Below are 27,916 nucleotides of genomic sequence, written 5' to 3'. Positions count from 1 at the left end.
TGGGGGTTTTGTACTGATATGCAAGTGGTTTTTATAGTATGCAATGAGGAAGCCGGTGTGCTTCTTTGTACGTGGTTTATTAGGTAAAGAAACAGGTGACTCTACTTTTCAAAAAGGATCTTTGCTTCTCCTTCTCTCATTAAAAGCGGAGAAGACTTTGCAGAGGGCTCAGCGCACAACCAAAGTCCCGGGCCCTCCGCCGGCGCGGGCGGTTCAGGACAGTGCGTGCCCCGCCCCGCGCCGCTGGCAGCAGGCGATGGGCAGTGCCCAGCCCGCAGCGAGCCGCCAGCGCTCCGCGGGCCATCCTTGCAGAGACACACAAGGACTATGTGGGGCCGTTCGTCTTGTTCCGTCATTTCATGGATGCCCTCTGGCACATTCCTCTGCCTTCCCGTTCTGGGACTCTTGCCTCCATCCTGCCCCGAAGGCACAGGGCCATTCCGACGGGAAGGCGCAGTCGACGCTGCCCCGTTCGCGTTCCGTGGACAACCTGCGCAAACGCCACGGCCCGGGACGCTCCCGGCGGCTGCCGACGCGTCCGCGCCGCGATCCCGGGCCACGCGAGAGGAGCTTCCCGGGACTCCTGGGACACCCGGGACCAGGCGACTCACCCCGCAGCCGCACAACTACAACTCCCAAGAAGCTTGGCGCGCAAGGCCCGCGGCCGCCTGAGGGAGTGAGACGCCGGGCTCGCTGGGGCTCGTAGTGCGGCCAGATGGATGTCCGGCCCCGCCTCCGTCCGGCCGCGATTGGCCGGGGCCCGGGTCCGCCCCGCGCGCCGCGGTCGCCTGGCTCCGCACGGCGCTCGCCGCAATCACAGCGGCCGCGGCGGTGGCTCCTCGGCACGGAGCGGTGAGGCCGGCGGGGCGCGCTGTCCGGGGGCTCCGGCCGGGGGGGAGGAAGCGGGGTGCGCCTGAGCGAAGGGAGCTGTGAGCGAGGGATGGCCCGCTCCGCTACCCGGCGGCAGAGGCAGAGGCAGGGGCAAGGGGGAGCGGCCCCGCCGCCTCCCAGGGGAGCGGCCGAGGGTGCCGGTTCACTTCCCAGGCTCCGAGCGCTGCCGAGCCCCCGCCGCTCCGCCCGGCGCCCCGTCTGGCCCTGGGGCTGTCACGCGTGGCTCGGAACTGCGTATCATCCCTCCGTGTTGGAAGGGAGACAGGAGTCAGAGCGGCTCCTTCCGAGGGGCATTGGCCAGGGCTGGCAGAGGAGAGGAGGGACATCTGGAGGGGCAAGCAGGGGCAACTGCTTAGATTTAGTCAACGGTAATACATTTTTAATGGGGGAAAAGATGGAGTAACTATTTATGGGATTTCTGCAAAGAGCTGGTGATGACTGAAAGGTGCTGCGCTGTGGCTGGTTATTCAGAGCTGGTATACAGCTTTGCTGTAACATGAGGTTCTGCTTGGAGGTAGCACCACTAGCTCCCAGTTAGGATGGACCAACACTGTGTTGAGTGTCTCTGTTTGGGAGTTAAGATAAATATTGTAGCCAAGATCTGAAATTGGAAGATAAACCATAGTAAAAGACACGTGGAGTGCAGGAATCTTGTGTAATCTCACACAGGAATTTCTGCGTAATAACTTCTTCAGAATTTCATTCTCTCCGTGCTCCCAACATTTCCATGTTTGCTGAGTAGAAATTCTTACCCTTATCTGACTTATTCTTCTACCCTTATACCCCCCATGCCAAATCAAGGAATATAACGAAGTTACTCATGCAGTGTTGCAGTATCTGTTTTTTCTTACTATCAGAATGTGATGGCAGAGGCTTTGTATATCTGCAGACAGATAAGAAAGTAAATAGCAGAAGCAGTTTTACTGAAGCCTTAAGGTTTGCCAGATTTGAATCTGGGTTTTTTGAAGTGTGTAGAGAAAAAATCCCCTAAACCAGGTGTATTGGCTTATCACCATTTTAGGAATGATTTTTGGTTTTTTTACCCTCAGGTAAGTTTTACTATCTCTGCTGCTGAGAAAAGTAAATCTGCAAACAGGAGAATGAACTTTATTTATAACTACTTTTAAATACATTTATTTAACATTAAGAATCGTTCTGAGTTAACTACAAATTAATGGGTTTTTACAGTAAAAGTCGCTTATACGTCTTCAGTTAGCTAAACAGAAGTATTTTACTACAAGTTCTAATCATAGTAATCCGGTTCATAGAATGGTTACTAGCAGACTTTGTAAAGAAATGTTTTGAAACAGACCATAATCTCCTTCAAAATGTACCTTATCAGAATTTATAATGATAAAGATTTTTTTCTTTCTCCCGCACAAGTGCAGAACAAAAATCAGAAAATCAGATTTTTTGTGCAGGGGCCTAATCACAGGTTTAGGTGCTTGTTTGTGTAACAGCCAGCATAGCACGTAGGCAGAACATTGCTGACAGAACTGTGGACATCAGTTTCCTGTGAGGAGGACTGTCACATATTTTGTGGAAATCAGCATCTAAGTATTACAGTGGCAGGGAATATGCAAGCACTGTGTAGAGAAAGGAACTGTGGCTTGATTCTGGAATCTGAAAGCCTAGTGGTTATAAGAAGTGAGCTGTTCAGAAAGACTTCATAGAAAAGCTGTAATGATCATCTGATCAGCTTAAGGCTGTTACTTTTCAGCAAGGTTACTGTTAGTGTACTTCTCATGCAAATAAAATAGAGATATGGTTTCTGTTTATTATAGCTCTTGGAGACTGTGCTTAAGGTATTTGGAGTGCAAGCTACTGAAGTGTCAATATTGCTTTAAAAGCTAGTGGGAAATACTTTGATCAACTTAAAGTCCTTTCTTTAGAGTGCTATCCTATTCTAAGAGTATTGATCTTAAAGGACTGTTTCCCAAAGGAAAGTTGTGAACTCAGGGAACAGGCAGCTGGCCAGAAAAATTGTTCTAGCAGCATCTGGCTGTTTCCAGATGTGGTCTTCCTTAAGCATCTCTCTCTTATCAAGTCAGAGATGTATGCTAGCTATCTAGTGGGAAGTGGTCAAGGTACCTCTGTCAGGAAAGACTGGTTTTAAAAGTGAAATGTTCTGGCAGGAGCCACCCAATTCGGAACGGGCTTTTTCCACAGATTGTGCAAACTGTGCAGCAGCCTTACCTGCATGTGTACGTGGTGGTCTGATGCTGAACCCACTGCATCTGAGATGGGCCTTTGTCCTGGCATGGTCTCAAGGCAAAGTTAATTAACTCTTCTGTCAGAAAGACTAGACAGAGCTCGTAAAATCTTGTCATACTTTGTGGATCCACCAAAACTCTAAGATGATCTTGTAGTAACTTTTTAGTTTTTCCATGTAGTCTCAATCTGCATGTGATTCAGGACTGATTGCATGTGACAGATCTTCAGAGAAAGGCTTTTTCTGTACCTGTGGTAAGCTGGTCAGCTGTGCTGCTTTCTCTTAATATGACTTGAAGGCAAAGCATGTGATGGGGAACTTTCTCTTTTCGGCTGTAGGTCAAGAACTCATACAACAGAACCCTGAACACAGGCTTTTAAATTGCCCACTTGCACTCAGAGGCTTTCTTTAAAACAAGTAGAAATATGTGTGTGCGTGAGTGTGGTTTTTTGTTTGATCATCGTTTGCTTGTTTATATTTTTGTTGGTTTTGGTTTGGGTATTTTTAAGTAGTAGTTAGAGACAATAAAGACCCATTCCCACTGCACATGTGTTTAAACCTATTTTAAGTGCTGCTTGGAGAACTTAGAGGAGCTGAGCCTTTATTAATTATGGTTTATTGGTCCGTTTTGGTATGTCTGGGTTTTTTTTTTGTTTCCTCTCTTCCTTCTGGTGTTAATCTGATTTAATTATAGTATAGGAAAAGACAGATAAGTGACATTATATGTCATTAATTAGTGCCAGAGAGGACATTCTTTTCTATTCTAAATAATCCATGACAAAATATATATGATTTGCTAGTACAGTGTAATGTTTTTGGTGTTTATTTTTTTCTCCTGGGTGTTCTGCATCCGTCACAACTTTTGTCTCAGCAGAGGTGAGAACTATTAGGACTTAGATACCCTCGTACTATCCGGAAGACTCTTCAATCCCTCATGGAGGGACTGCCTGAGGGGCTGGTAGCTTAAGTCTCTGTTCCTGATCTGGTCTGGGGTTTTTCTGTTGTGGGGCTGTTTGCAGGCAGAATGCAGTGCTGGTGTGTGGTACACCTGTGGTACGTCTGTGCCTGCACAGCACGGGCCCGCTCAGAGGTACTGGCTGGGGTCCTGAGAACTGTAGATCCTTGTTAGTATAGTCAGGAGCATGAACTCACCAGGAAACACAATCCCATCAAACTGTTTCTGGTTGCCTGGTATATCAGTAACTGATAGTGGCAGTGACTCTTTCTGTGTGATAAATGTCTGTGTGCCAGGACCTCCCTTGAAATTAGCCATCATGTTATATGGCCCAGTGAACAGCTGGCACCAACACAGCTTCTGCTGATATGCCCTGGATTCTAATGAATGGTATCTCAAAGAACTAAGCTCTTTCATCATGTGAAAGGTTCTCCAGTAATTGTTTGAACCATTTCTTTCCTTTTTTTTTTTTTTCATGTAAATACATATTATAGTTGGAGAATGTTTTGAGACAGACACTGAGCTTTGAGGGATCTGTTTGCAGGAAATTCAGCTCAATATTCCAGTAAGTCGAACTCAGTTAAGATTTATAAACAGGTTGTCTAAAAGATACTGATTTTGTTTTCTTGCCTAATATTTCAGGAGTTAGATATACCTGAAATTGAATATTGGAAATGAATAGGATCATTGGCCTGTGGCATACTGTGGTGCTTTACAAAAGTTCTAAACAGCTTGGTCTGAATCTTAGCCAGGCTGTAGGCAACAAAATAGGCAGTTTTATGCATATTGTACACACCGTGCATCTTCAGCACAGTATGTTATTTGTCTTATCATCTGAAGAAGTGACAGGGTAGATCAGGCAGAGTTATCATACAAAGCCCCCATCATTGTTTGGTGACAACAATGACACAACTTTACAATTCCAACTCAACGTGAGAGAATATAATCATCTAATGAAAAATATGCTTATTCCTTCATATCTGCTTGACTGCTGAAGAAGCTAATAATTCAACAACCCCTAAATTGTTAAACTGCTATGTATTAGTCTTGCACCAAGTGTCACAGGCAGTGACAGGAATGGCTTCTTCCTGAAAGATAAGTTTTTGGAAGAAGCAGTTTCATAACAGTTAATGTTGGTTCTGTCTTTTTTATTCTGGAGTTTTTGTGTGGTAACAGTTCTTCCTATAGGAGCTCATATGATAACATGACTTCCTTTACTTTGGGCTAGCTCCACTAAAAAGGTTAAAAAAATCCAACTTGTAAATATATATATATATATATATATATATATATATATAGTATAATATATACATAGATATATATGTATATTTCATACTACTGCTTGGAAGACTAAATCTTAGTGACCAGTGAACCCGTGCTATGTGTCAGGTTAGTAGTCTTCACTGAACCCAGCTGCTTTGGAGAGGAGCTGGCTGCTTCTCTGTTTCAGCCTCATTTGAGTGGCTGCAGATGGGTGGTTTTCACTGGGGTAGTGAGGCTGACTTAGATGCCATTTACTTGGTTTAGTGGTAGTTTTGACATTTTGCCTTGTGACCGTATTGCATGGCTTGAGAGTTTTAGGGGTTTCTAGCTTTTATTCCAGGGAAAGCCATGTTAAAGTAGACTAGTCTGCCTCTTACTACAACATCTCTTCCATACATAGCAGCAATTACTGACTTCCAGGATCTCTTTTTTGTGAGTAAATGGGTGTAAAATCCCATCTCTCAGTGCATGAGGAAATGTGTAATCTTTATGTGTGGGCCAGGAGCATGCGATTCTTCAGGGGAGTTTGCTTTTAGAGTTTTAACATTGGATGCAGCAGACCTGAGACTGTGACCAGTAAATGGAATCTGCCTACCCCATGCAACCTCAATTCCAAAAGCAAACCTTAAACCTGTGATTAGATATGGCCAGATAGTTTACTTTTAGAGCAAATGCTTTATCAGACAATTAAGGTGCTCAGGACATTCACTAGCAAGGACCCTACTTCTAGTCCTCTGAAGAAAGTAGAAGGAGCCATTTCTGCATGGGCTCAAACCTCCCTTCTGCTCAGCTTTTCTAAATTTGACATTCACAGGCTCAGATGCAATTTTCTCACTGTGCACCTTGTGCAAACACTTAACCATTGAGCAAAAGAGGCGAAAATGCTTCTCTTTCATGTGGTACTGGTTCACATTTGCTCTCCACTAGCGTGACAGGTTGCACAAATAGCGTGAGTCTCTCACAGCCTGCACTTCCCCCCAGGCCCAGCAGTTAGGGCTGTATCTTGTGCAGAACAGTGGCACGGCCTCTTTCCACCCTCTTTGGTGTTGTGGGCACAGAGAGCTTTTGTGACACTCTGATCTTCCAACTCCCCAGAAATTCTCTGTCTGAGTATCCTACATCACCTGGGATTTGACTCAGTAATAATGGGCTAATTACCAGTGAGTGGAAACCAGGGAATCACATAAGCAGAGACCAACAGAATAGTTTTAATCTGAAAAAGTTTTATCTGTGAAATAATTGATAGTGAGGCTTGTTTTGTATTTGAGATTTATTAATTGCCAGCTATTATAGAACAAAACAACTTGAGGGGGTGAACAGCTTGGTTGTCCTATTCAGAATTGCTTTCAGTCAGATTTAAAAGCTGACAAAAAACTATTGTAACTAGTAGCAGCTTGGTGCTAAAGGAAGATATGACCAGAAATTGTACTGTGGGTTAGATGGTCTGTAAAACAAACAAAAAAACCCCACAAGCAAGAAGAGCTTCTAAATGTGGTACTGCTGATGTTCGTTTTGCATTTGTTTTTGACTGATGTCCTCTCATTTACTTCTCTCAAAATTCTTCATTAGGAAAATTTTCTGCCATTTGTGGAGTAAATAAAGAAGAGAGATGATATTGAAAGCAGTTGTGCTGCTGGGCTGTGCTCTGGGCATCAGCACATTCCCCATGGAAGAACCTGAAGATGGAGGCAAGCACTGGGTGGTGATTGTTGCAGGTTCGAATGGCTGGTACAACTATCGCCACCAGGTAAGGACCACTGGTTCCCCATGCTGATGCTGTCCATGCTCCAGAAAATGCCAGCTCCCCGACTTGCAGGAAGGTGATAGCTGCCTGTCATCTGGACTAGTTCAGACCTTCTGTCATTTGAGCCAGTGCTTCTACTTCCAGAATCCCAGGTGTGTGTGAAGTTTACAAAGCAAACAGCAGCAAGATTCGCTCAGAACCTGCTCTTAGTTCTTGTTGTTACCACCCCAGGAATCCCCTTCCACTGATCCTTTTACTATGTGAATTTTTTTTTTTTTTTTTTTTGCATACAACTTTTTCTAACCTCTTGAAAAAGCTGTCATTACAGGAGGAGAAGTATTCTTCCTCTAATCATACTTCTGCATCCTAGGAGACCTGTGCCTTTTAGGGTAAATCTCGGTTACTAACTGGGCTAGAGGATCTAACCCCAACTTGCAGTTGTACAAATGATATCTAGAGTTAAACCTCATTTTGAGACACATACATGTTTCTTTCCATTTGTTTTCCTCTTTTCATTATGCTATGAAAAGCTTCCTTTTTTTCTAGTTAAAAAATCTGTGAAGGCTGCAAATGCACTGTATGTTTTGAGGAGTGGAGAACATGTGGAAGGGGGGTCTTTTTAATGTGAACCAGTCTGCATTGCCTCAGAATTATGTTGGCACAACAAAGATATGGTGCGCCAGAGTGCAGGGAACAAAGTGAGTGGCAGAAACAGGAGGAAAGGGAACCGGGACTCCTGAGTCTAACACTGCTGGGAAAAACAGTGCGTTGTGAAATTGTGGGCTGAGTGTGGGTGTCACTATGGACAGGATTAAATCCAAGTGACATAACTCTGGTTAAGTTCAAGATTTGTAATCAGCAGTCAGGAAGCAACTTCAGCATTTTCCCCTTGGGGAATTGCTGGACAGTGCCTTAAACAGATTAATCTATGCTCAAATGCTGTCTTTGCTCTAAACTTGAAACTTAGCTTTCCTGGAGAACATGGTTGGTTTAATTCTGGTTTATGTATACATTTATATATTTCTAAATGTTAGAAAAATAGTTTACTGTAGTATTGTTGGTTAAATACCATTGTACAAAATCAACATTTTTAAAACTGAATAGTATGAAATGTACAGGCTGATTTGCTGAACACTGGAACTTTTAAAGTATTTATTATTTTTAATGTAACTGCCTGTAAGATATAGAGAGTCTTCATCCTCTTGGTTGATGGAGGAACAAATGAGCCTTCTGTGTGTTGGGCACCCTGGGTTTTGTGCGTGCTCTCCTCCTTCTCAGCTCACAATCAGTTTGTAACTTCAGCACAGTGATGAGCTTAAAACTAAATGAATCAGACTGACAATCTTGTCTCATCTGAAGGATCAACCTGTTACTGGCGAGTGCTAGCTCAACACTTTGACAAACAGGTTTTAGGGATTTTGCCAGCTCCTTACAGAGCAAATATTACCTGATAATCATAGTTGAAATATTACAACCTTAATATAAACTATTCTTACTTCAAATTAAATCTTAGAGAGGAGTTTTAAAGTTGAAACTGGAAAACAGTGATGAAAATACTACTGCTGTACTTGATTACTGCCTGTCTTGGGGTGTCTAAATTTAATTACTGAGTTGTGCTCTTTTTGTTGCTATTGCTGTATAACCAGTCTAGCTGGCTTCTTTCCATTCTAGGAGGAGTTAATACCACAACATTAATTTTTTAAATAAAACTACCATTTTGAAGCTGTGGCTCATGAGAATTCCTTTTCTCAGTTGCCTGGGCACAGTTTGTAATCTCTCTGTCAGTGAGCCTTCAATGGCAAGTGTCTCTGCCAGGTATAATAGGGTTATGAAGAACAGAAGATCCACATTTACATATTTGTGTCCAAGAGTCTTTGGAACATGCCAGTTTCACAGAAGTCTATTAACTTTTGAGTGTGGTCATGCTTTGCAGACAGTTATTAAGTAATTCCTTTTCAATGTTAGAAAAATGAGAGCAGAATTTCTTTAAATACCTTAATTGTGAAGATAATGTCAACTAACATTGCAAAATATCTGCCATGTCAGATTGTTCTGAATTTAAATACGAGAAATCTCTGTATTTTAAACTACCACTTGCCTCACGTACATTATTAACATTTGGAAATAGGAAAATTAGAACACCAGTAAAAATCCTATTAAAGTTACAAAAGCAGCATCATAGAAGAGTCTGTATGAAGGATCCTTCAAAAGGAGGCTGGGTTCTTACTTGCCTGTCCTGAGCAAGATACTGTGCATCTTAACTTGTTATGAAAAAGATGAATTCCCACAAGATGCAGCACATCAGTAGCTTGTGCTGTTCTGCCTACTGGCTTTTTGTGGCCAATCTTAAGGGTCTGGTGGGAGTGAGCATGCATGGTAGGAGGGTGGCATATGGTGAGACAGACCCAGCAGTTAGTCATGGAAAATCCTCTTGTGTGTGCCATGAAGTGTCGTCCAGACAAGTGTGTCTTGGGTATCAAAAAATGGGAGAAATTCATTCCCAGCAAAACAAGCAGAATGACAGACTTTTTAGGACAGTTATACAGAGGAGGAAAGAAGCTGCAGGAGTCTGAGGAGTTCTAACAAGTTTTTGGAAACGTTATGCAAACTGATGGTCACCATGTCTTTGTGTGTTAGTGTTCCCTACCTTCCAGCAGTGGAAGCAAAAACATCTAAAGTAATTAAATTATTTGCTCAAGTCACTTGCAATGGAACTGGGAACAGGACTTGGTCTGTCACTTCTGTGCTTCAGAGCACACAGTGAACACACATAGCAACACTTGGTATTGTTCAGTAGAATCATACCTGTACTATAAGAAATCAAAGCAGCACTCCAGGATTGCAGGTTTGTGTAATTTTTTTTGCTTTCCAAGGGAGAAACTGCAGAGGAAAATACATTGTACTCTAATTCACTTTACTCCTGCCATCACCTTTCTTCCCCAGAACTTCTCTGACCTAGCCTGTGTACAAGTGGATTTGTAGATGTGTTCCAGTAAGTAGTTATTCAGTGTGGGGTTTTTTTATTACTGGATCCTTTGCTATTCCCTACATGCAACTGCACTCATAATGTCACTTTGTAATTTGAGAACTGAGCAGACACATCTCTGGGTTTCAGTTTCTCAGTTCAGCTGTCCGGGGTACAGTTAGTACATGATGTTGCATGTTTGTATTACATTTTTATTTTGTGAGCTCCAGTTGTTTTGCATGCTGCCTGCTTCAACATGGTCAAAATATACTGTATTGTCTGCCACAGTAATTATCTGGTGGTAATATATGCTCATCTGACTGAGCAACCACAAAAGCAGAAGAAACAGATTACATATTCAAAAATGTCTCATTTCATACATTAAATGCTGTACAGACCCCAGGAACAGTAAGTTTGTAAAGACTGCAGACCCTGGAAACACTGAGTTTGCACCTGTAACCACAAGGAATCTGAAACTCTGCCCAAGACTGGTTATTTAGCTGTCAGTGGTCAGGATCCATTATCAGTGGTACAAACCAAGGATAGAAAAGATAAGGAAAACTCCCACTATTTACACTTAATATGAGCAAGATTCACACCTTGCAGGCAGATGCTTCCTCTGTGATGGCTGAACTGGGACTTCTCTGTAATCAGGATGATCTGAACTTGTCTTATGCATTTATTTCATCAAGTTCCTAAAATAAATTTTAAGTATTTTGTGTAGTATAGGGCCCAATGTAATAGGCTTACTGTCATTGCAAGGCTCGCTTGTATATTGCTTTATGCTTGTGGCTTCTCAGTTCTTTGGTGTTTTTATCCTTATTTTAGTGGTTTTGATTAGAGTTGCCTGGGCTGTGGAAGGGCTATCAGTGTGCTCCTCTCCACTCCTCAGCAGTTACACTGACTTCTCTGTAGCAGCTTTTCTGTTACCAGACTGGCTGCTGTTCAAGAGTCCTGCCCCTGTTCCTTGGCAAAGTGGCTCAGCTCTCTACTGCACAAAGAGCTGGATAAAATACTTCTGGTAAGCTTGGTGGCATAAGTGAGCAAATACAATACTAAATGCTTCTGTCAGATTTAGAGAATGACTCAACAAACTGGTTCTCATTAGGAGAAATAGTCTGGCTCTTCTGTGAGGTGGACATACCAGCTAATTGAAATCTAAATCAGGCTTCACATCAGATCAGAGAGACAGACTCTTGCTTTCTGGGTACTCAAAACCACATAGTCTGTGGAAAAGCCTGATGTGAAACAAGAGTCTTACGAAAGATTGAGTGCATACTCGAGAAAAATGCCAGACTGATAAAATCTGGCAAAATTAAAATTAAAAAAAACATGAATTTGTGTACATGGGTCTGGTTTTGGTTGTTGTTTTTAGTCTTATACTTACTGAGCTTTGTGGGTCAGAGACTGTATTTATTCAGTGCTCTAGCCACTACCAGCCAGAGCAGTATCCTATTCCAGGACAGTCTTAAATTCTCCTGTTTTGTATGTAACAGACACTAAGGATGTCTTGGCCACATGGCTTCAATTAACATTTCCTCTCTGTGCTTACAAAATTTAAACCAAACTTACAGGAAACCTTCCCTAAGTACTTGACAGAGTTACAGCTTTGGGCAGATTCACTGATGTATGTTTAAGTGAAGGAGTAAGACATGGCTAGCATTTCAGACATATTCTTCTACCTTGCTTATATATCAGAGTTCATTCTTGCTTAAGCTGTGACATTTCAGCACAGCTGTAGTGGGAATCTTGCTGCTTTATGGTGAAGCTGGCCCTTCCTTACACATGCCTTTCTGCCACGAACCTAGCAGTCATAAGACAAGAAGTAACCAATTTCACACAAGTCCAAGCTTTTCCCTTTAGGAACTATTTATGGAAGCTTGTGTCATAAACAACTTGTTTTTTCCAAAAATGCCCCCAAGTAGTCTACTTAAAAGCTGTGTCATTCAAATGTGTAGACAGCTGTGTGGCACAGGAAAATAGGGGTGTAGTGGGTTTTTTTGGTGGGTTTTTCTGGTTGGTTGGGTGGTGGGTTTTTTTGGTTTTTTTTTTTTTTTAGACTTTCTCCCAAATGTACATTTTGGGAAACAAAACGTCCATCCCAGGAAAACAGGGTAATTCATGTTCTGATCCCCATGCTTTCAAAATGTAGGAGTAAATTATTTAAGGAGATCTTCTGTAGAAATTTGCTGATGTAGCAACAGGTTTAGACTAACCAAGGGGTGAAAGGTCTTAACAGCATCCATTTTGGAGCTGCCCATAAGGTCAGTTGTGCAGCAGGAGCTGTACAGCTGCACCTTTTCCTGTGCTGTGTGGGGCAGCTGCTGCCCTTCCCCAAATCATAGTCACAAAAACATGGTTTAGTGACAATTTACCCAGTAAATGTTCATAGCATTCATTTCACATATTAATCCAACAAGAATAATACCAATAGGAGATTTGGAACAAGTCTCTTTTAGAGTGTTTTACAGGTACAGATATGCCAGAAATATTTCTGAGAGAAGCTGGCTCAAATAGCAGTATTTGAGAGGCAGTTGCACATCAACAGGAAATACTCTAGATTCACATACACCTCCCTACTCTAGCTGCAGACTTTTCTACTTTGGTTTTTTAGAGATTTGTGGGGTTTTTATGTGTACACAAGGACCAAGCAGGACCAATATCAAAGGTGACTAATTAGGTCAGCTAATTCAAATAATGCAATAAATCCCAACTGTTTACTTAGAACTGTCCTACTTTAGTCAATGGAGTTTTAGCAGGAAAACGTGTTTTTGCTGCTCTAGCCTTTGTTGATGATATCATTATGCTATCAGCAGGTACAGTTCCCTTATCAAAAGCTTTAAAAGGCTGGGACAACTCCCAAAGAAACGTAAGTTAAGATTGAAGGGAATTGACTACATTGATCTGTCTTCCTTTACAGTAGGGATTTTACTAATGTTTATTAAGACAGGACATACTGAGCAAACAGTGAATGAACCAGAAGGAAGGAGAGGAAACAAAAAAAGGTGATAACCTGCATTTATAAAGTTTAATTTTGGGTACTTGGCATCAGTTAAAAACACCTCTAAAATCCCTACTGGCCAGCCAGTCTGAGTCTGTGGGAGCACAGATACTTGCTGATTGAATGTGGTGATACTGTATCACTGTATGCCTAAGTACTTCCGTGTGTTGCCAGTGCCTGTCAGCATCACAGAGGTGTGTGATATCTTGAGAGTGAGAGGAGATCTATAATCTACTCATCAATAAGTGCAGAGAAGCCCTGATTAGTGTTTTCTTCTCCTTCTGCTTGGGTTGCTTGTGAAATTCGAATACATGCTTGGTCAAACCTGTGCTGTTCTGTTTCATATTATAAATAGTACCTTCCTAACTCTGTTTAACCTCAATGTTTTGACTTGTTGAGGCAGCAGCTGGTATAATGACATGTAGGGAAATGGAAAACTAACTGGGAGGTTGTCTGGGATAGGTGGAAGAGAACATAGGTTGACCTGCAAAGTAGGAAATAGCACTGCTTTAGTAAGAACAGTAAAAGGGGCGGGGTTAGTCACATGAAGAGATTTTACTGCAGAGAGTTCATTTGCATTGAACGTGCTTCACCCTTCCCAGAATCTTGCATAACTTTCTTCTCTTCCGTTTCAGCTGCACTTAGAAGACCACGGATAATAAAGTTACAGTATTTTACAATGTCCTTTCGGTGACACTAATCAAAATCAGTAGTACTCCTAAGTAATCTGAACAGACATTGGTCCACTTAAACCACTTCAGTTTGGCTTCCAAATTAGCAAATTAGATTAGTTCAACAGAAGTAAGCTTTAAAGCTTGCTTCTTGCCTGCATTTGGAGTGTGTATTTGTTAGATGAGATCTCTTCCATTAAACCTGCACAGCTTTTTCTAGCATGTGGTGGGTTGTAGTTCTCTAGTTTAGGAATGATCGTTAATCTCCCATTAGGGCATTCAGGGACTGTAAGTTTTAAAGAAGATAATAATTTGGGCTGGGGTTACAAAAAAGTTAGCATTCTGATAGAAGTCTGCATTTACTGTAATATCACTTTAATGGATATTGTTATTTCTGCATCACAGGAAAATGGTTCTGTAAAGAAAATGTGCTTATTCATATCCTGTACAAATCAGGAAAAGAGCCTGAATAGAAATTCTGCAATTCTGTTTTCCAATGAAATCTGTTGTGCCCTGAAGTTGTTGCTCTGCAGAGTAAGAAATACATAATAAAAAAGAAAATATTCCTTAACCCAAATTCTCATCTTATAGTAAAGCAAGATTTAATAAAATTTTTTAGAGATGAGATTGGTAAACAATACTTGCTTAAGTCCAGGACAGTCTTCAATGCCCAGTCATGCAGGCTTGGTGCAGAACTAAGTGAAATTGGTGGAAATCCATCTCTTTTCTTCTGCTTGGCACACTTCACATTTATCTGTCACTGCAGAAGGTTTTTATTTGGATTTTCTCACACAATGCAGAATGTTGCTGAGAACTTCATGTTAAATTTTGTTATCTGTACCAAGTGTGAAGTAACTTCTGGTTTCTGTTTAAATAAGAAATCAAAACATGTAACGAGGGAGAGATATTAATCATAGTCTCTATTATTAATGCAACTGCTCCTAATTAGACAAAGACAATGAGCTCTGGTTTAAGCATTTCAGCTCTGCAGCAGCCCTCAGTCTCTTATATTGGAATACAGTTTCTTTTGGGCAATAGCCTGCTCTGAGGTCTGAAAAGTTTTTTTCTTCTGGTCTCAAAGGTAAAATTTCTGTTAAAGCTAGTAATGAAAATTTGCTTAATTTCAGGCAGATGTGTGCCATGCGTACCAGATTGTACACCGAAATGGAATTCCAGATGAGCAGATCATTGTCATGATGTACGATGACATTGCTGATAATGAGGAGTAAGTGATGAATCACAGTGCTTATGGTTACTGCAAACATACCATAGTCACCAGTGTGTTTTGAGTTTGTAGTCATTTTGAAAGAAAAGCCTTTAAAACCACCTGTGATACGCACAGGGATGTTTCATCCATCAGCACAGTAATGCTCCTTTGAAATGTGCTCATGAGCTTTCTAAACCTTAGTCCACAGCTCAGCATCAGCTGTGGCACTGAGCACTGCAGAGCATCGTTGTTATGAGAGTAAGGGATGTTAACTCCCAGGCATAACAGTGTGCAGCAGATAAATAACCTAAACTCATGAACACAGGGGAGCTCTGTGTATGACTTGCAGGGCTTTTTTGAAAGGATATTATCAGATTAATTCCCAGCATGTACATTCAACAAAGAGTCCCATTCTTGGTGACTGTCTAGAGCATATCATTGCTTTCTGTATGAAACAGTTTATTTATACAGCCTCTAATTCCGAAGCAACTTCCCCCCAAATCAGCAGACATTACAGGCACAGCAGCACTGGGAGCAAAGTGTTCAGGGCAATAAAGGCAAGACTGCAAGGAGATAGATGATAGAGACCATCCACCTACATCTTCAGATTAGTTGATGTGATCTGAGATAGAATACTTGAATGTACTCTGGGGGTAAGGACACCTGAAACAAGCATGTAACTGTCTGAAGTGTAGTATTCTGAGATCACTTAATGACATATGGTGCAAGTTCCCATATTCTCAGGCAAGCTGGCTCCTAGTTGTTCTATGGTCGTTGCAGGGCATGTGGCTAATTATTCCTGTTTATATTCTATTTACCTTTCAGAAATCCAACAAAAGGCATTGTCATCAACAGACCTAATGGCTCAGATGTGTATGCTGGGGTCCCTAAGGACTATACAAAGGAGGTAGGAACAAAACCCCTTTCCCTGGGCAAGGTTCAGCATTATACAATATCTGAATAAATTCTTTCAGCCTGTAGCTTGCACTCCAAAATGCACATAGTATAAAGCATCAAGTTTATTCACCTGCATTGTTTGGCATGAAGTTTGGTGTTCATAAAATAAATATAAACAATAGATTCTTTGAAGTGAAGCATTGGTCATAAAAGTGAACCTTTACACTGTTTCAATGCTGACACATGAAATAAAAGGAAGAAAGGTCTTGGATTTGTAAATGTTGCACCTCAATCTGAAAAACAGTTATGTAAAACTAATTGTTTCATTAAATCAGTACTGTAATCCAGTCTGATTTCATGATTCATCAGTGAGGAGATTGACAGCTGGACTGACAATCTCCCAGAATCAGACTTGAAACCAGTCAGAATTTACCTGTTCTGGACACAAGGGGAGGATGTTCTTGTTATGGGACATTGAGAGTGTACAAGGAAGAACTTGTGGATAATATGTAGCAACTATACTTTTGCCTGTATACTGATTGTTTACTGCCTGAATGGTCATTGTTTGTTAGGCAGCCTTGTCATTGTTTGCTAAGCAGCCAATCTTAAATTAGGCCACAGCCATTGTGAAGAGATATAAGAATAAAATAAAGAGAAAATAAAAAATCTTTCTACCTTTCTCGACTACAGATTACAATTAGTGTGGCTTTTATGTCCGCCTCGACAGCAGCCACACAGCAGCAAAGTGAATCATTAGATAAAGACAGATTGAAAAGGATGGTCAGCTAAATTTGCCATCCATGCATGGATTCTGACTTTCAGCAGCCATCTTTCTAAATGAAAATTTTTGTTGTTTTTGTGATCAGATCTAACTTTAATCTTCTCAAATCCTTAGGATGTTACTCCAAAGAATTTTCTTGCAGTTCTCAGAGGAGATGGGGAAGCAGTGAAGGGGGTGGGATCAGGAAAAGTATTGAAAAGGTAAGAGAAGTTTAATTTAGAAAATAATTGTATGTGTACTTGTAAATTGACACTGATTTCAACAAAAGAATAGGGTAAATTAGAACAACTTGAGAATCCAGCAAAATTATTGATGGCAATTCCAGGTCCTTCACATTACAAATACAGTGGTTCTAGTTTCTTAAACTATGCATCACAAAGAATCATCTGCTGTTATTTGACTCATACAGAGTCCAGTATAGATCAAGGTATAAAAGTTCTAGAGGACTCTATCAACTGTATTAAGGTATTTGTTATTTTGACTATTGTCTTTTGCAAGAATGGCTATTCAAAGAGAGTGTTGCTAAGCTTTGGAGACCTCTGGAAATGGTTTTCTAAGGCTTGTCTTAGTGTACATGAACAGTTTTATTCATCAGTTGAAGACTTAGGTTAGACTCAGGTCAGACTTAGCCATCAGTGGCAGAGGGACAGAGAGAGCTTAACCAGCTCATCAGCTGGAAGAATTGCATGTCTAATCCCAGCCTTGGTCTTTGTAGCACATACACAGTTATTGAGGCTGAATATAAACCATAATTCCATTCCTAATGAAATGGAATTATGGTTTATAATTAACGCAAAGAAAATTTGCGATTGAAAAAGTAATATGAGCAATTAAACTTGTAAGTGATGTATTATGCTTAAATTATTTGTAAACTAAGTTACACAAATGATTCTAAGTTTAGCAATATTCTAATATATGAAGAATAATAAATTATAGATTGGCTAAGTGGAATGTAAGATTTATAATGAACAGTAGATTATAAAGGGTTATATAATTTAGATGGTTCAAGAATGTAGTTAATATATTTGAGGGCCTAATAAAAACTCTTCTTGGAAGGATACTTGGTGTCAGTTATTCATCTTGCTTCTGCAGTTTGAGATGTGAAAGTATGATGCCTGCTTACTAAGATGTACTATATTTCTGATTCTTGGTAAACAGCTATATCATATTATATATTTCTATGTACAGGAATTACTGTAAAACCTTTAAGAATTTAAATTCAACCATTTGGAAGGACTAACCTTGTTAAAGAAAAACCATGAAGTCTGTCTTCATCTGACAGTTGATTTTAGAGGCATAGCAATGAAACAGAGCAGAAGAGTCCCACCCTGGCACTGAAGAGAACAATAAAAAAGAAGGAGCAGGACAATAGTCAATAAATTATTGCTCTGAATTGTTTAAACTTCATCCTTAAAAGCTGAGGTTTAAAATTATATATGCAACACATATAGACAAAAAGTTAATAAATTACTGCACATTACCAGATTGTGCTCTTCTACTATCTGGAATGAGGCAAGAGGTGACTATAAAGCAATTTTTGTTTAAAAAAATGTACTTCTGAACACACCTCACTTGGGAGAGCTTGACGTTCCAATTCAAATAAGGGAGTAGCTATGCAGAGGGCCAAAGTCTCCAAATGTACTCAGGAAGACAACTTGAACCCACAAATAAAAGTCCTAGTTGTTTACATTCCACCTTGGTCAAATTTTTTGCACTTAGAATCAAGAGCAGGAACCTGAAAAGTAACACTCAGCACTTCTTTGTTAGGCTGTGTTTGAATTTTCAAGTGGCCTGACTTTTGCTATTGGGTGGGACGAGACTCAATTCTCCTTTCCCCAGGAGGCTTCCAGGTGGACTTCCAGGTGGTGCCCCTAACCAGTAGGTTATTGGCCAGACAGAAGGCTGGACAATGTTCCTTGAGCTGCTGCAGTTGTACCTGTTTGCTGTGAGGGAAGAGCAAAAGCAAATAAAGATTTATGGACTCTGGTACAGAGGAACAGAGGAGGGCTTGGACATTCCTGCTGATATTTTTACACGTTTTATATTTAATTGTTGCTAAATGTAGTTTAAAAGGAAAATTCCTTTGCAGATCTGCTGCTAGGGCAAGACCTTTCCATCACCCAAACACGATCTTGTTTGATTTCTATCACCCAAACATGATTTTGTTTGATTTAGAGTGGAATCAGACTGTACAGCAAACTGGACTACACAGATGTGAGGGTGTCAAAGTCTGCGAGCAGTCAGTGCTCAACTGACTGCAGGGACACTGGTGCAAATGCCAGCCTGTCCTTACAGGTGTGTGTGTACATGCATCAGTTCCTCATGGAGTTGTAGGCTGACACTGCTTTGTGATCTGTATGGCTCATTATGGCCATGGTAGTACTTACACATACCTAAGGGTCTTAGCAAAGAGGGTTTTATGCTTTATCCCTGTGTTATTGGTGCCTTGGTATAACTTAGGTATAAAAGCATTCCTTTTTTACCAGACTTCTACAAAAGCCCGCAGTATAACAAATTCTTCAGACAGCCATTAAAAACAATTGTGTTTCCACCATACTCTACATAACAGCCCCTGTCTCACAATTAGTTTACAGTTTGGAACATGAAGTGTAATTGCCATATTCCCCATGCTTGAGGGACTATTTCCCTATTTTCATTCCTTTTGTGAGCACTCATCTCCTCTAATAAGGATCCAAAATAATGTGCTTGGGAGAAAAAAATAATACGAAGAGGAAGAGGTGCTTCAGCTGTATTATTTTCAGATAGTGACATGTCTTGGCACCGAGGAGATGAGTGTTGCTGTAATTAAGGTTAGGTTGGAGTAGTTAAAAAGACTGTGTTTGCAATTGTTTCATTACAGTGGTCCCAAGGATCATGTGTTTGTTTATTTCACTGACCATGGAGCTCCAGGACTTCTGGCTTTTCCTGATGATGACGTAAGCATTTTGGGAATAACATAAAACCCATCATTTTAGTGACATACTAAAATAATAACTAATAAATGTAAAACATGAGAATATGTAGTGCACTGCTATATTGAGGGGAGAGGCAGAAAAAGAGCAATATTCTTCTCATCATTGCGTTTTGGATTTTTTCCAGTTAGAACCTGTAACATTCAGTTGAAATTTAAGTTATGTCATTCTGTATTTCACTGGACTTTGGTGGTCCAAGCAGACTGTTTCACACAGGTGTGACTTGGCTTTCTGGTGCACCATACATATCCTCTGGGACCATTACTCATCTTTTACAGAGTGGTAAAAACTAGAATGTTATACTTCAGAAGGGCAAAGGACTGGATAAATTTATTGGGGAAATAATGTACATATTCACAGCAGTTAGTATTTACTCTTGAGTGAATTGTGTGTCTGTTGAACATAAGTGGTTTTAATACAAGCCTTCTTATTTTACAGCTTCACGTGAAGGACTTGAATAAGACTATTTGGTACATGTATCATCACAAGAAATACCGGAAGGTAAACAAGCATACCAGAAATTCTGAAATTAGAAGATCAGCTGGCGTGGAAGAGAGAGACGTCTTCAATTTGAGAGTTGTTCAAAGCAGGAAGAATCTATTACATGCAGTTAAATTTGCATTAGGATTTTGCACTTAAAAGGATTGATCTGCTCCAAATTTTCCCCTTCCGTATTTAGTTTACTTGTTTTTGCAGTCAATGTTGAGGTGTAGTGTAACTGCTGTTTGCTAATGCTGCATATTCTGATTAGAGAAACAACATCAGTAACTGCTATGGCCCCGTAATCTGTACCTGACTCTTTCTTCCTGTGCTTTGTTCACTTCAGACTGTGCTGTTACTACAGGAAGTTTGTATATACCTCATGTTTTTCTTACAGTTACTTATATAGTTTAAAAGACTCGACCTCTCGTCAGAAAATTCTGTGCATTTATTTTATCACATATACCGTTTAAGCAGAAAAATTAATATTTTTAACATTTTACTAGTGCTTTTTTTAAGCAGCTCTTTGTGGCAATGTCTGCTATGGCTGGTTGTGTTTAGGAACATACAGCTGGCATCCGTTCTAGAGATACTACATTCAATACTGACACATTGCTGTGCCTGTAGAGTGGCTGTATATTTGATCTGTGCTTTCTCCTTTCCACATAGTTTGATTCCTGAAAATGAAAAACTGTCTTTTGTTTTGGAGCATTATGCATAGCTATTGTTTCAGAAATAGTAGTACAGGCCAACTAGCTACAGCTGAAAAACACCAAACAACTTTTCTCCATTTCCTCATTTAATTTCTTATGGTCTCTGATTTATTTTTTTATTTTATAGATGGTGTTTTACATCGAAGCATGTGAATCTGGATCTATGATGAATCATTTGGCTGATAATATCAATGGTGAGAAGTCAGTTAAATTACTGGACTTAAATATCACAACTTGTCACAGACCTAAACAAGTATTGACTGTGGCAAGAGTAGGCTCAAGGCACATTTATGTAGAATTTTAGCAGGGGAGCACAAGAAAGTAATACTTTCCGTTTACAGGAAGTTCCTTTTAATAGAGTCTTACAAAAGACTGAAAAGGCATTCAGTTTCTTGGAAATGAGAAATTGAAAAAGTGTTTCTTTTCAGGAACCAGGTGGTTGCCCTTGGCTGGTAGCAGTTAAGTCATACAGACATTTCTCAGCCTCAGCACTGCTAACAGCAGGTGTGAAGTTCCTGCTGTCAGTTTCATTGAGTAGTAAAGCAGCTGTGAGACACCACTGCCAGGCAACTTTGCTGCACATTTGCACAATAGCCCAGGACGTGGAACTCAGATTTTTCAGGGTTTCCAAGCTCTCTGCTGCAGAGCTGGAAGCTCAGCCTTGATTAGGGTAAGGAATCACAGCCTTTTGAAGCACCTATTCTGTGGCTGGGGGACAAGTGCTCGCTGTTGTGGTTTTGAAGATGTGATTGCAGAGAAGACCAGCCATGTGCCTGTCCATGGCATCCTGGATGTTTGACCCTGGGTGTGCTGCCTGACACCCACCAAGATTTCTTACAAACAGTTTTTCTTCGTTACAGAAAGTTTCATGTTGACGATTGTTCAAGACAAATGCTCAGTATTTTTCAAAGTTTATGCTATCAGAAATTTTTACAACCAGCTCTGCCACAGGCTTGCAAAGGCAGAAAATTGATAATTTATGTATTAGAGTACAAAGCTGTCCTTGGCAGCTTTCACTGATGAGCTAAGAAGTTTAACTGGTTACTTAGTAAGCATTTTGAAGGGTGCTAAGAGGAGCATTTTACTGCACAGACAAGATTCAAGATTTTTTTTTTTAATTTTGAGCTTTAGGTACATTCTGAATAGAAACAACACAATAGCTCTATAAAATCATGTAGAACACTTTCAGTTTGAAATTTGGATTTTCCTTCAATTACACAAGTATGCTACGTATTGACTTTGGCAAAAAGCCAAAATAGCTTTTGTTTTTGTATCTGTAACAATGTGTTTACAGTATTTCTGCTGTGTTAGAGATTACTTACTGGGAACACTGTGCTCAGGGCAGATGTTGTAGGTTTATTGTTCTTTTCTCTCAGTGTAGAGCATTATCCAACAAAGTGTATTACTTAGAAGGTGGCATTATCTGGAAGAAAAGATGATTTTTAGGGGATTCACTTCAAGTTTGGAGAAAAGTTCTCATTATTGTAATAAAGAAAATGAGTATACAGATAGTTGTTAGTGCACAGTGCTCTCAGGCAGTTCTTGAATAGTAGATTTTTCCCTCAGGCATTCTTTTTAAACACCCCAGACCACATTCGGCAGAAAAGAAGAAGCTCTTGGAACAGCACTGAGGGTGACTGAACAGAATGATTAACAGGCTTTTTTCGTTCCTGCTATTTGGAAGTAAATGATTGAAAGGCAAAGTACTTAGACAGATATATCATGTGCAGCTAAGTTTTAAATCATGGAGGGGGGAGGGGAGATTAAAAAAAAAAAGATAAAAAAACCCCTTACTATTTGTATTACAGTTTATGCAACAACAGCTGCTAATCCCAAAGAGTCATCTTATGCATGTTACTATGATGAGGAAAGGCAGACTTATCTTGGGGACTGGTACAGTGTGAATTGGATGGAAGATTCAGATATGGTAAGTTATTTAAATGAATTTTCTTCATTTTCATGTATGAAAAAGATCACTAGGTTTTTTAAACATAGCTCTTTTACAGGATTTGTGAAAATATTTGGCTTTATGTGAACCAAAATCAACAAATTAAGTTGGTAAAAGTATCTATCTACTTCTCAGAACCATATGTATAATCTTTATTTGTTTGGGCCACTGAATTTACTTCCAGTACCAACTTTCAGAAATATTGTTGTCTTTTGTTTTTTATAAGATAGAAAATATCTAATTTCTAGTTCCAAATTCACATAATCTTTATTTGCTAATCTGAGACCACATCTTCAAATCTGTTAAAAAAATTGGGCAGTTCAGTAAGTACTATGTCTGCTTCAGGGGTGCTTAAATACAGAACTGTGGCTAACCCACTTGTTAGTATAATGGAGAATAGTGTTAATGAAGTAAATCTGGGATTTGTATGCTAGTTCACTCCCTTCTTGCCCGTTTGCTGGGAGATTAGGAGATTACTAAAAGCAGTATGACAATGTGCTGTCAATATTGTCAGTTGTCATACTAAAAGCAGTATGTCAAATACGCTTTTCAGTTTTTACTTTCATGTCTTTCAAAGGTTGTATAGCTCTCGCCCTGTACTTCCTTCCATCCACTGGCAGCTAAGACCCTTTTCAGCTTCCCTTGCATTTTTAGAATAGCTGAGTTTAAGTATCTTTGACCTCATGGAAGTTTCTTCATGCAGGAGGATCTAAGAAAAGAAACACTCCACAAGCAGTTTCAGCTGGTGAAGAAACGCACCAACACCAGCCATGTGATGCAGTATGGAAACAGAGTATGTATTTGGGAGGGCTTCCTGCTCAAATATATCTTCAAGCCTTTTGAACCCTATACTTCCATGCCTTAAACCAAACAAACCCAAACAAAAACCAGCTGTAAACTGGCAGGGTTGATTTAGTCATTTTCAGTCATGAGCCATTTCTCTTAAAAGACCTCTTAGCATTTAAGAGATGATGATCCTGATGCTAGGGAAATCAGCCTTTGCATATGCTTCAGTCTAAGAAATCAGGGTACAAGTTGTCCTCCAAGCTCTGCTAGTGATTTGACACTTCAGTAAAGTATACGAGAGGTATTTACCACTTCCAGGCATATTATGAATATTAGTGAACTGTTAAAAAGTACAATGATCCCTCAAATGGGAAGAGCTGAAAGGTGATACAACATTTATAATAGTACCATTATGCAACAGGTTAAATACTTGTTAAAAATAATGTGCAATTATATAACCTGGCAGCCTTTTTCCCTGCAGTGGGTTTTGGAAATAAAAGTTCCTGATTTTCAGCAGCCTTTACCTCATTGTATTAAAAACCCCAATATGTGCATATACACAGACACACACATCTACAATCCTGTGACCTCCTTTATTTTCTCTAACAAAACAAGTTTAGACAGTCAGGTTTGCATGGCAGACAAAGACAGAACCACCTGATTGACAGTTTCCATCTGCTTACTTTCTGTCCTTCAGACCATCTCTTCCATGAAAGTGATGCAGTTTCAGGGCATGGGGAAGAAAGCTATGCCCATTTCTCTGCCACCTGTAGAACACTATGACCTGACGCCTAGTCCTGATGTGCCCTTCGCAATCATGAAACGAAAGCTGATGGCTACCAATGACATTTCTGAGGCTAAGAAGATTGCTGCAGAGATGAAAGCATACCTGGAGGTAAAAATAGAAAAAATAATTGCTCATCAGGCCAGATTAATTTCCATCCTAACCAATGGCAGAAGTAAAATCTCTGAAAGTCAACAAAATTGCTCTTCAGATGGTAACCTCTAGCTGATGGTTTACTCTTCGTTTAAAATTGAGGAATCTGTTCCACAAGGCACGTTCGGTAATGGTTATCTAGGCAAAGGTAAGCAAATGCAAAAGTCAGTCTCATAGCTTTTACTGACAGGAAGTTCCTCATCTGCATCCATAGGGATTCTTGTGGGGAAGACTTAATCTTTGGTATTAGAGAATCTCTTGTCTCAGTAGAACTGAAACATTCCAAATCAAATAGCTCCTGCAAAATGGAAGTAAGTATTAGTGTTGGTGGTGTTTTCTTTCCCTGGCAGACACTAGGAGAGTAAGTGATTTTGGGTTACGGGAATCTTGACTTTCTGTTGCTTTTCATTTGAGTGTTAAGAGACAAGTCCAAGAGACTATGCTAAAAATTATGGCAAAATTTGGTTCCCTAAAGAGCCCAAAAGTTAAAGGAAGTTTAAAGAAAGAGAAATTTCATTCAAAGTCTTTAAATTAGCTTTAGGAAAAGCATATTTTAAGCTCTTGTTTTATGTGCAGGTGAAAGAATTTATCCAAGAATCCATGCGGAAGATAGTCACCGTAGTAACAGGTTCAACAGAACAGACCAAGCAGATTCTGTCAGACAGATTGGCCATCAGCAATTATGACTGTTACCAGTCAGTGGTGAACCACTTCAAAGCTCATTGCTTCAACTGGCACTTACCTGTGGTAAGTCACTCATTAGATATAACCTGATAAACAGGCCAGAACAACTAGCACAGTCATAGGCACATCTGCAAAAAACAGCTTTTATTAAAAAGCTACCTTGGGGCAGTCATACAGAGTAGTTTTGGAAGAAGGGTAAGTAATGCTTTTGGAAGCAGGAAACCGCTTCTACTGCACCTTTAAGTAAGCAAGAAGTTTACTAAAGACAACCCCAAAAATCTGTATTTTTCACTAGTTAGTGCTGTTGCTTCCATCAGTTTTCTCCCCAGAAATCCCAATGTTTAAAAAGTAATTTTGTATTTCTTCTTGAAACATCTCTACTGACAAAACAAAAACATAAGCACCACCACTCTGAATTCATAATCTTGGTGCATTGAGATTTCTGTATTACGTTACAGTATTATGCATAATTCCTTGTGGTAGCCTCGCTGCCGTTTCCATAGTCTTGCTGAATTCTTGAGAACCACTTTTTAGTTTAGGGGCTTTATTACTGTTTGCTCTTCCTGGGATCCCAGTTGAGGATCAAATCCTGTTGTTAGACTGTTTAGATAAGAATAAGACAGTCCTGATGTCAGGCAAGATAGCCTCTTCAGCGGATTTTTTGTTTTGTTTTGTGGGATTTTAAGAATGTAATGGGTTAGATGGTCTTGCCTACAAGGCCAGTGTGCAGCACAGCTGAATTTGCCTAAAATTCAAAGAGCAAAGTGAGCAGAACAAAGATCCATTTAGCCCAGTACTAGATTATCAGTTGAAGACCTTGAATATTAACAGCATCTCTAAATTATTTGCACCATTTAGTCTGGATAAACAATACCTGCTTTTCATCTCTGAAATGACTAACAGTGTTTGTTTATTTCAGTATGAGTATGCACTGAGACAGCTGTATGCCTTGGTCAACCTTTGTGAAGGAGGATACCCCATTGACAGGTAATGAGGTTCCCAGATACACCCTATAGTTTTAACTATGGCTAAAAGAACAAAAGCTAATAGGCAGATAAAGCTTAATCATAAAAGCTTCTCACTTGTTCTGCTCTTGTTATCATTTTGTCAGTAAATCACTCTAGAGTTAGAAATGTTTATTTTGACAAACATCATTATTAGTTCCCTCCCTCTCATAATGATCCGTGTCCCCATAACCCTTTAATTTCCATACTGAGCCTCAGGGGAAATGACAGCCAGTCAGAGGATCCCACTGCACCACACAGCATCAAACAAAACAGCATGACTGGTGCAAGGGCGTTGCCCTGTAACTCCTGTATGAGCTTACACTGAAGCCAGGTTGGGAACTGCTGTGTCTTCTGTGCTACCTCCTCAGCTGCTAGCTCAGAACACCACAGCACTGCTACATTCTGGTGATGAAAGGGAATGTGGTGCTGGGTCCTTCCTGTGTGTGGTAGGAAAGCAGGGAAGTAATGGTCCAGGCAGACCCTTGTGGTGGTGCAGTAGAGCTGAGGGCAGCGTGGTGTTGGAATTCTGTCTTAGGAATTTGTGGTAGAGGCTGGGATCCCAGCTTGTGAGTCATGCAAGAGGAGGAAAATGGAGAGAAGAAAGCAGCAGGGTAGGGAATGTGAGGATGGACTGATAGTTCAGACAGTGTGCACTTGCAACTCAGATGGTGAAGAATTGCTGTCCCTACTCCTGGAGGCAGCCCACTGCAGTCAGTTTGGGAAATAGTTTGAGAGCAGAGTGCCTAAAACGTTACTCATCATTACTGTTCTCTGTTGCAGAATATGCCTGGCCATGAATCAAGTGTGCCTTGGGTACTGATGGAAACAACAGTCCTGAGTATAACCCTTACTACAAATGATAACTTTTCATAGCTGTCATAATCCAGACTTTACGTGCATGCAACCTGGAGAGAGTCAGCCATTGTACTGGAACTGTGCTGGGAGCTGAGGCACCAGACCATGAGCCATGCAGCACTTGCCAGTGCTCTCCCCTGCATCCCCACTTGCTGACAGCCTGCTGCTTTGGGAGAGGCATTTTGGCAGACCACCTGGAGCTTTCAAGATGGATAATTTTTTTCAAAGCGCAATGCTTTTAAGAATCTCTGGATGAACACTACAGGCCACCTATGTGATTGCTAAATTCATTCTAAATCTAAACATTGAGTCATTAATTCTGGAATTTTTTTTAATACTCTTGATAACTCTTAACTTTAAAAAAAAAAGTTAATGAATTCCATTACAGTGACTAATTTGCAGTTTGGTTGAAGAGTTAAGAAACCAAAGCTTGTTCTTTAAGCTTTAACTCCTTAACAGTTTAAAGAAATGAGTTGCGTTTGAGAGCTATTTGATGTGGACAGCGCAGTTAAATGTTGGAACAGTAAAAATCTTTGTGAGTAGAAAGCACTGTTTTCCAAAGAAAAACAGACATATCTAATGCTGTAAATTTAGCACCAGTATGCTGTAATAAATTGTGTATACTCACAAACCTGTGGGAAGTCATAGAGTACAGGAATTGCCTGTGAATAATAATAAAGTTGATGGTTTCATCTACTCACAGTGCAATAGTATTGGACATGGTCTATCTTGAATATGAAGGAGAGCTAATTAATTCTGTGATATGCATTACAAGGTTCATCGGCCCCTGTAAGACTTTCATAAGGTACGTCATCTCAAAAAAACCCACTCTAGCTAACCAACAAAACCCAAAACAAACCCTAAAACTCTAGCCTAAAAGCAACAACAAATATGTGAAGCCCCAAATCACACTTGAAGGTGCCACTCCTTAGAGGTGACTCAGTAAA

The 27,916-nt window shown here is 40.3% G+C and overlaps 1 protein-coding gene across 1 annotated transcript; it reads left to right on the top strand.

The window, feature by feature from the left end:
• The first annotated feature begins 785 nt into the window (after positions 1-785).
• On the top strand, positions 786-27,654 carry LGMN (legumain). The gene is made up of 14 exons (XM_082284215.1): positions 786-852; positions 6,891-7,068; positions 14,830-14,927; positions 15,735-15,816; positions 16,702-16,787; positions 19,448-19,523; positions 19,998-20,060; positions 20,880-20,946; positions 22,561-22,679; positions 23,404-23,493; positions 24,184-24,381; positions 25,000-25,170; positions 26,027-26,094; positions 26,895-27,654. The coding sequence occupies exons 2-14, from the start codon at positions 6,931-6,933 to the stop codon at positions 26,932-26,934; spliced, it is 1,296 nt and encodes a 431-aa protein (XP_082140341.1). The 5' UTR covers positions 786-852; positions 6,891-6,930; the 3' UTR covers positions 26,935-27,654.
• Positions 27,655-27,916: the final 262 nt, after the last annotated feature.

The sequence above is a fragment of the Coloeus monedula genome (genome assembly GCF_965178545.1).
Source record: "Coloeus monedula genome assembly, chromosome: 6".
NCBI lineage: Eukaryota > Metazoa > Chordata > Aves > Passeriformes > Corvidae > Coloeus > Coloeus monedula.
The sequence above is the reverse complement of the archived record's forward strand: the minus strand, read 5'-3'. Positions and strand labels throughout refer to the sequence as shown.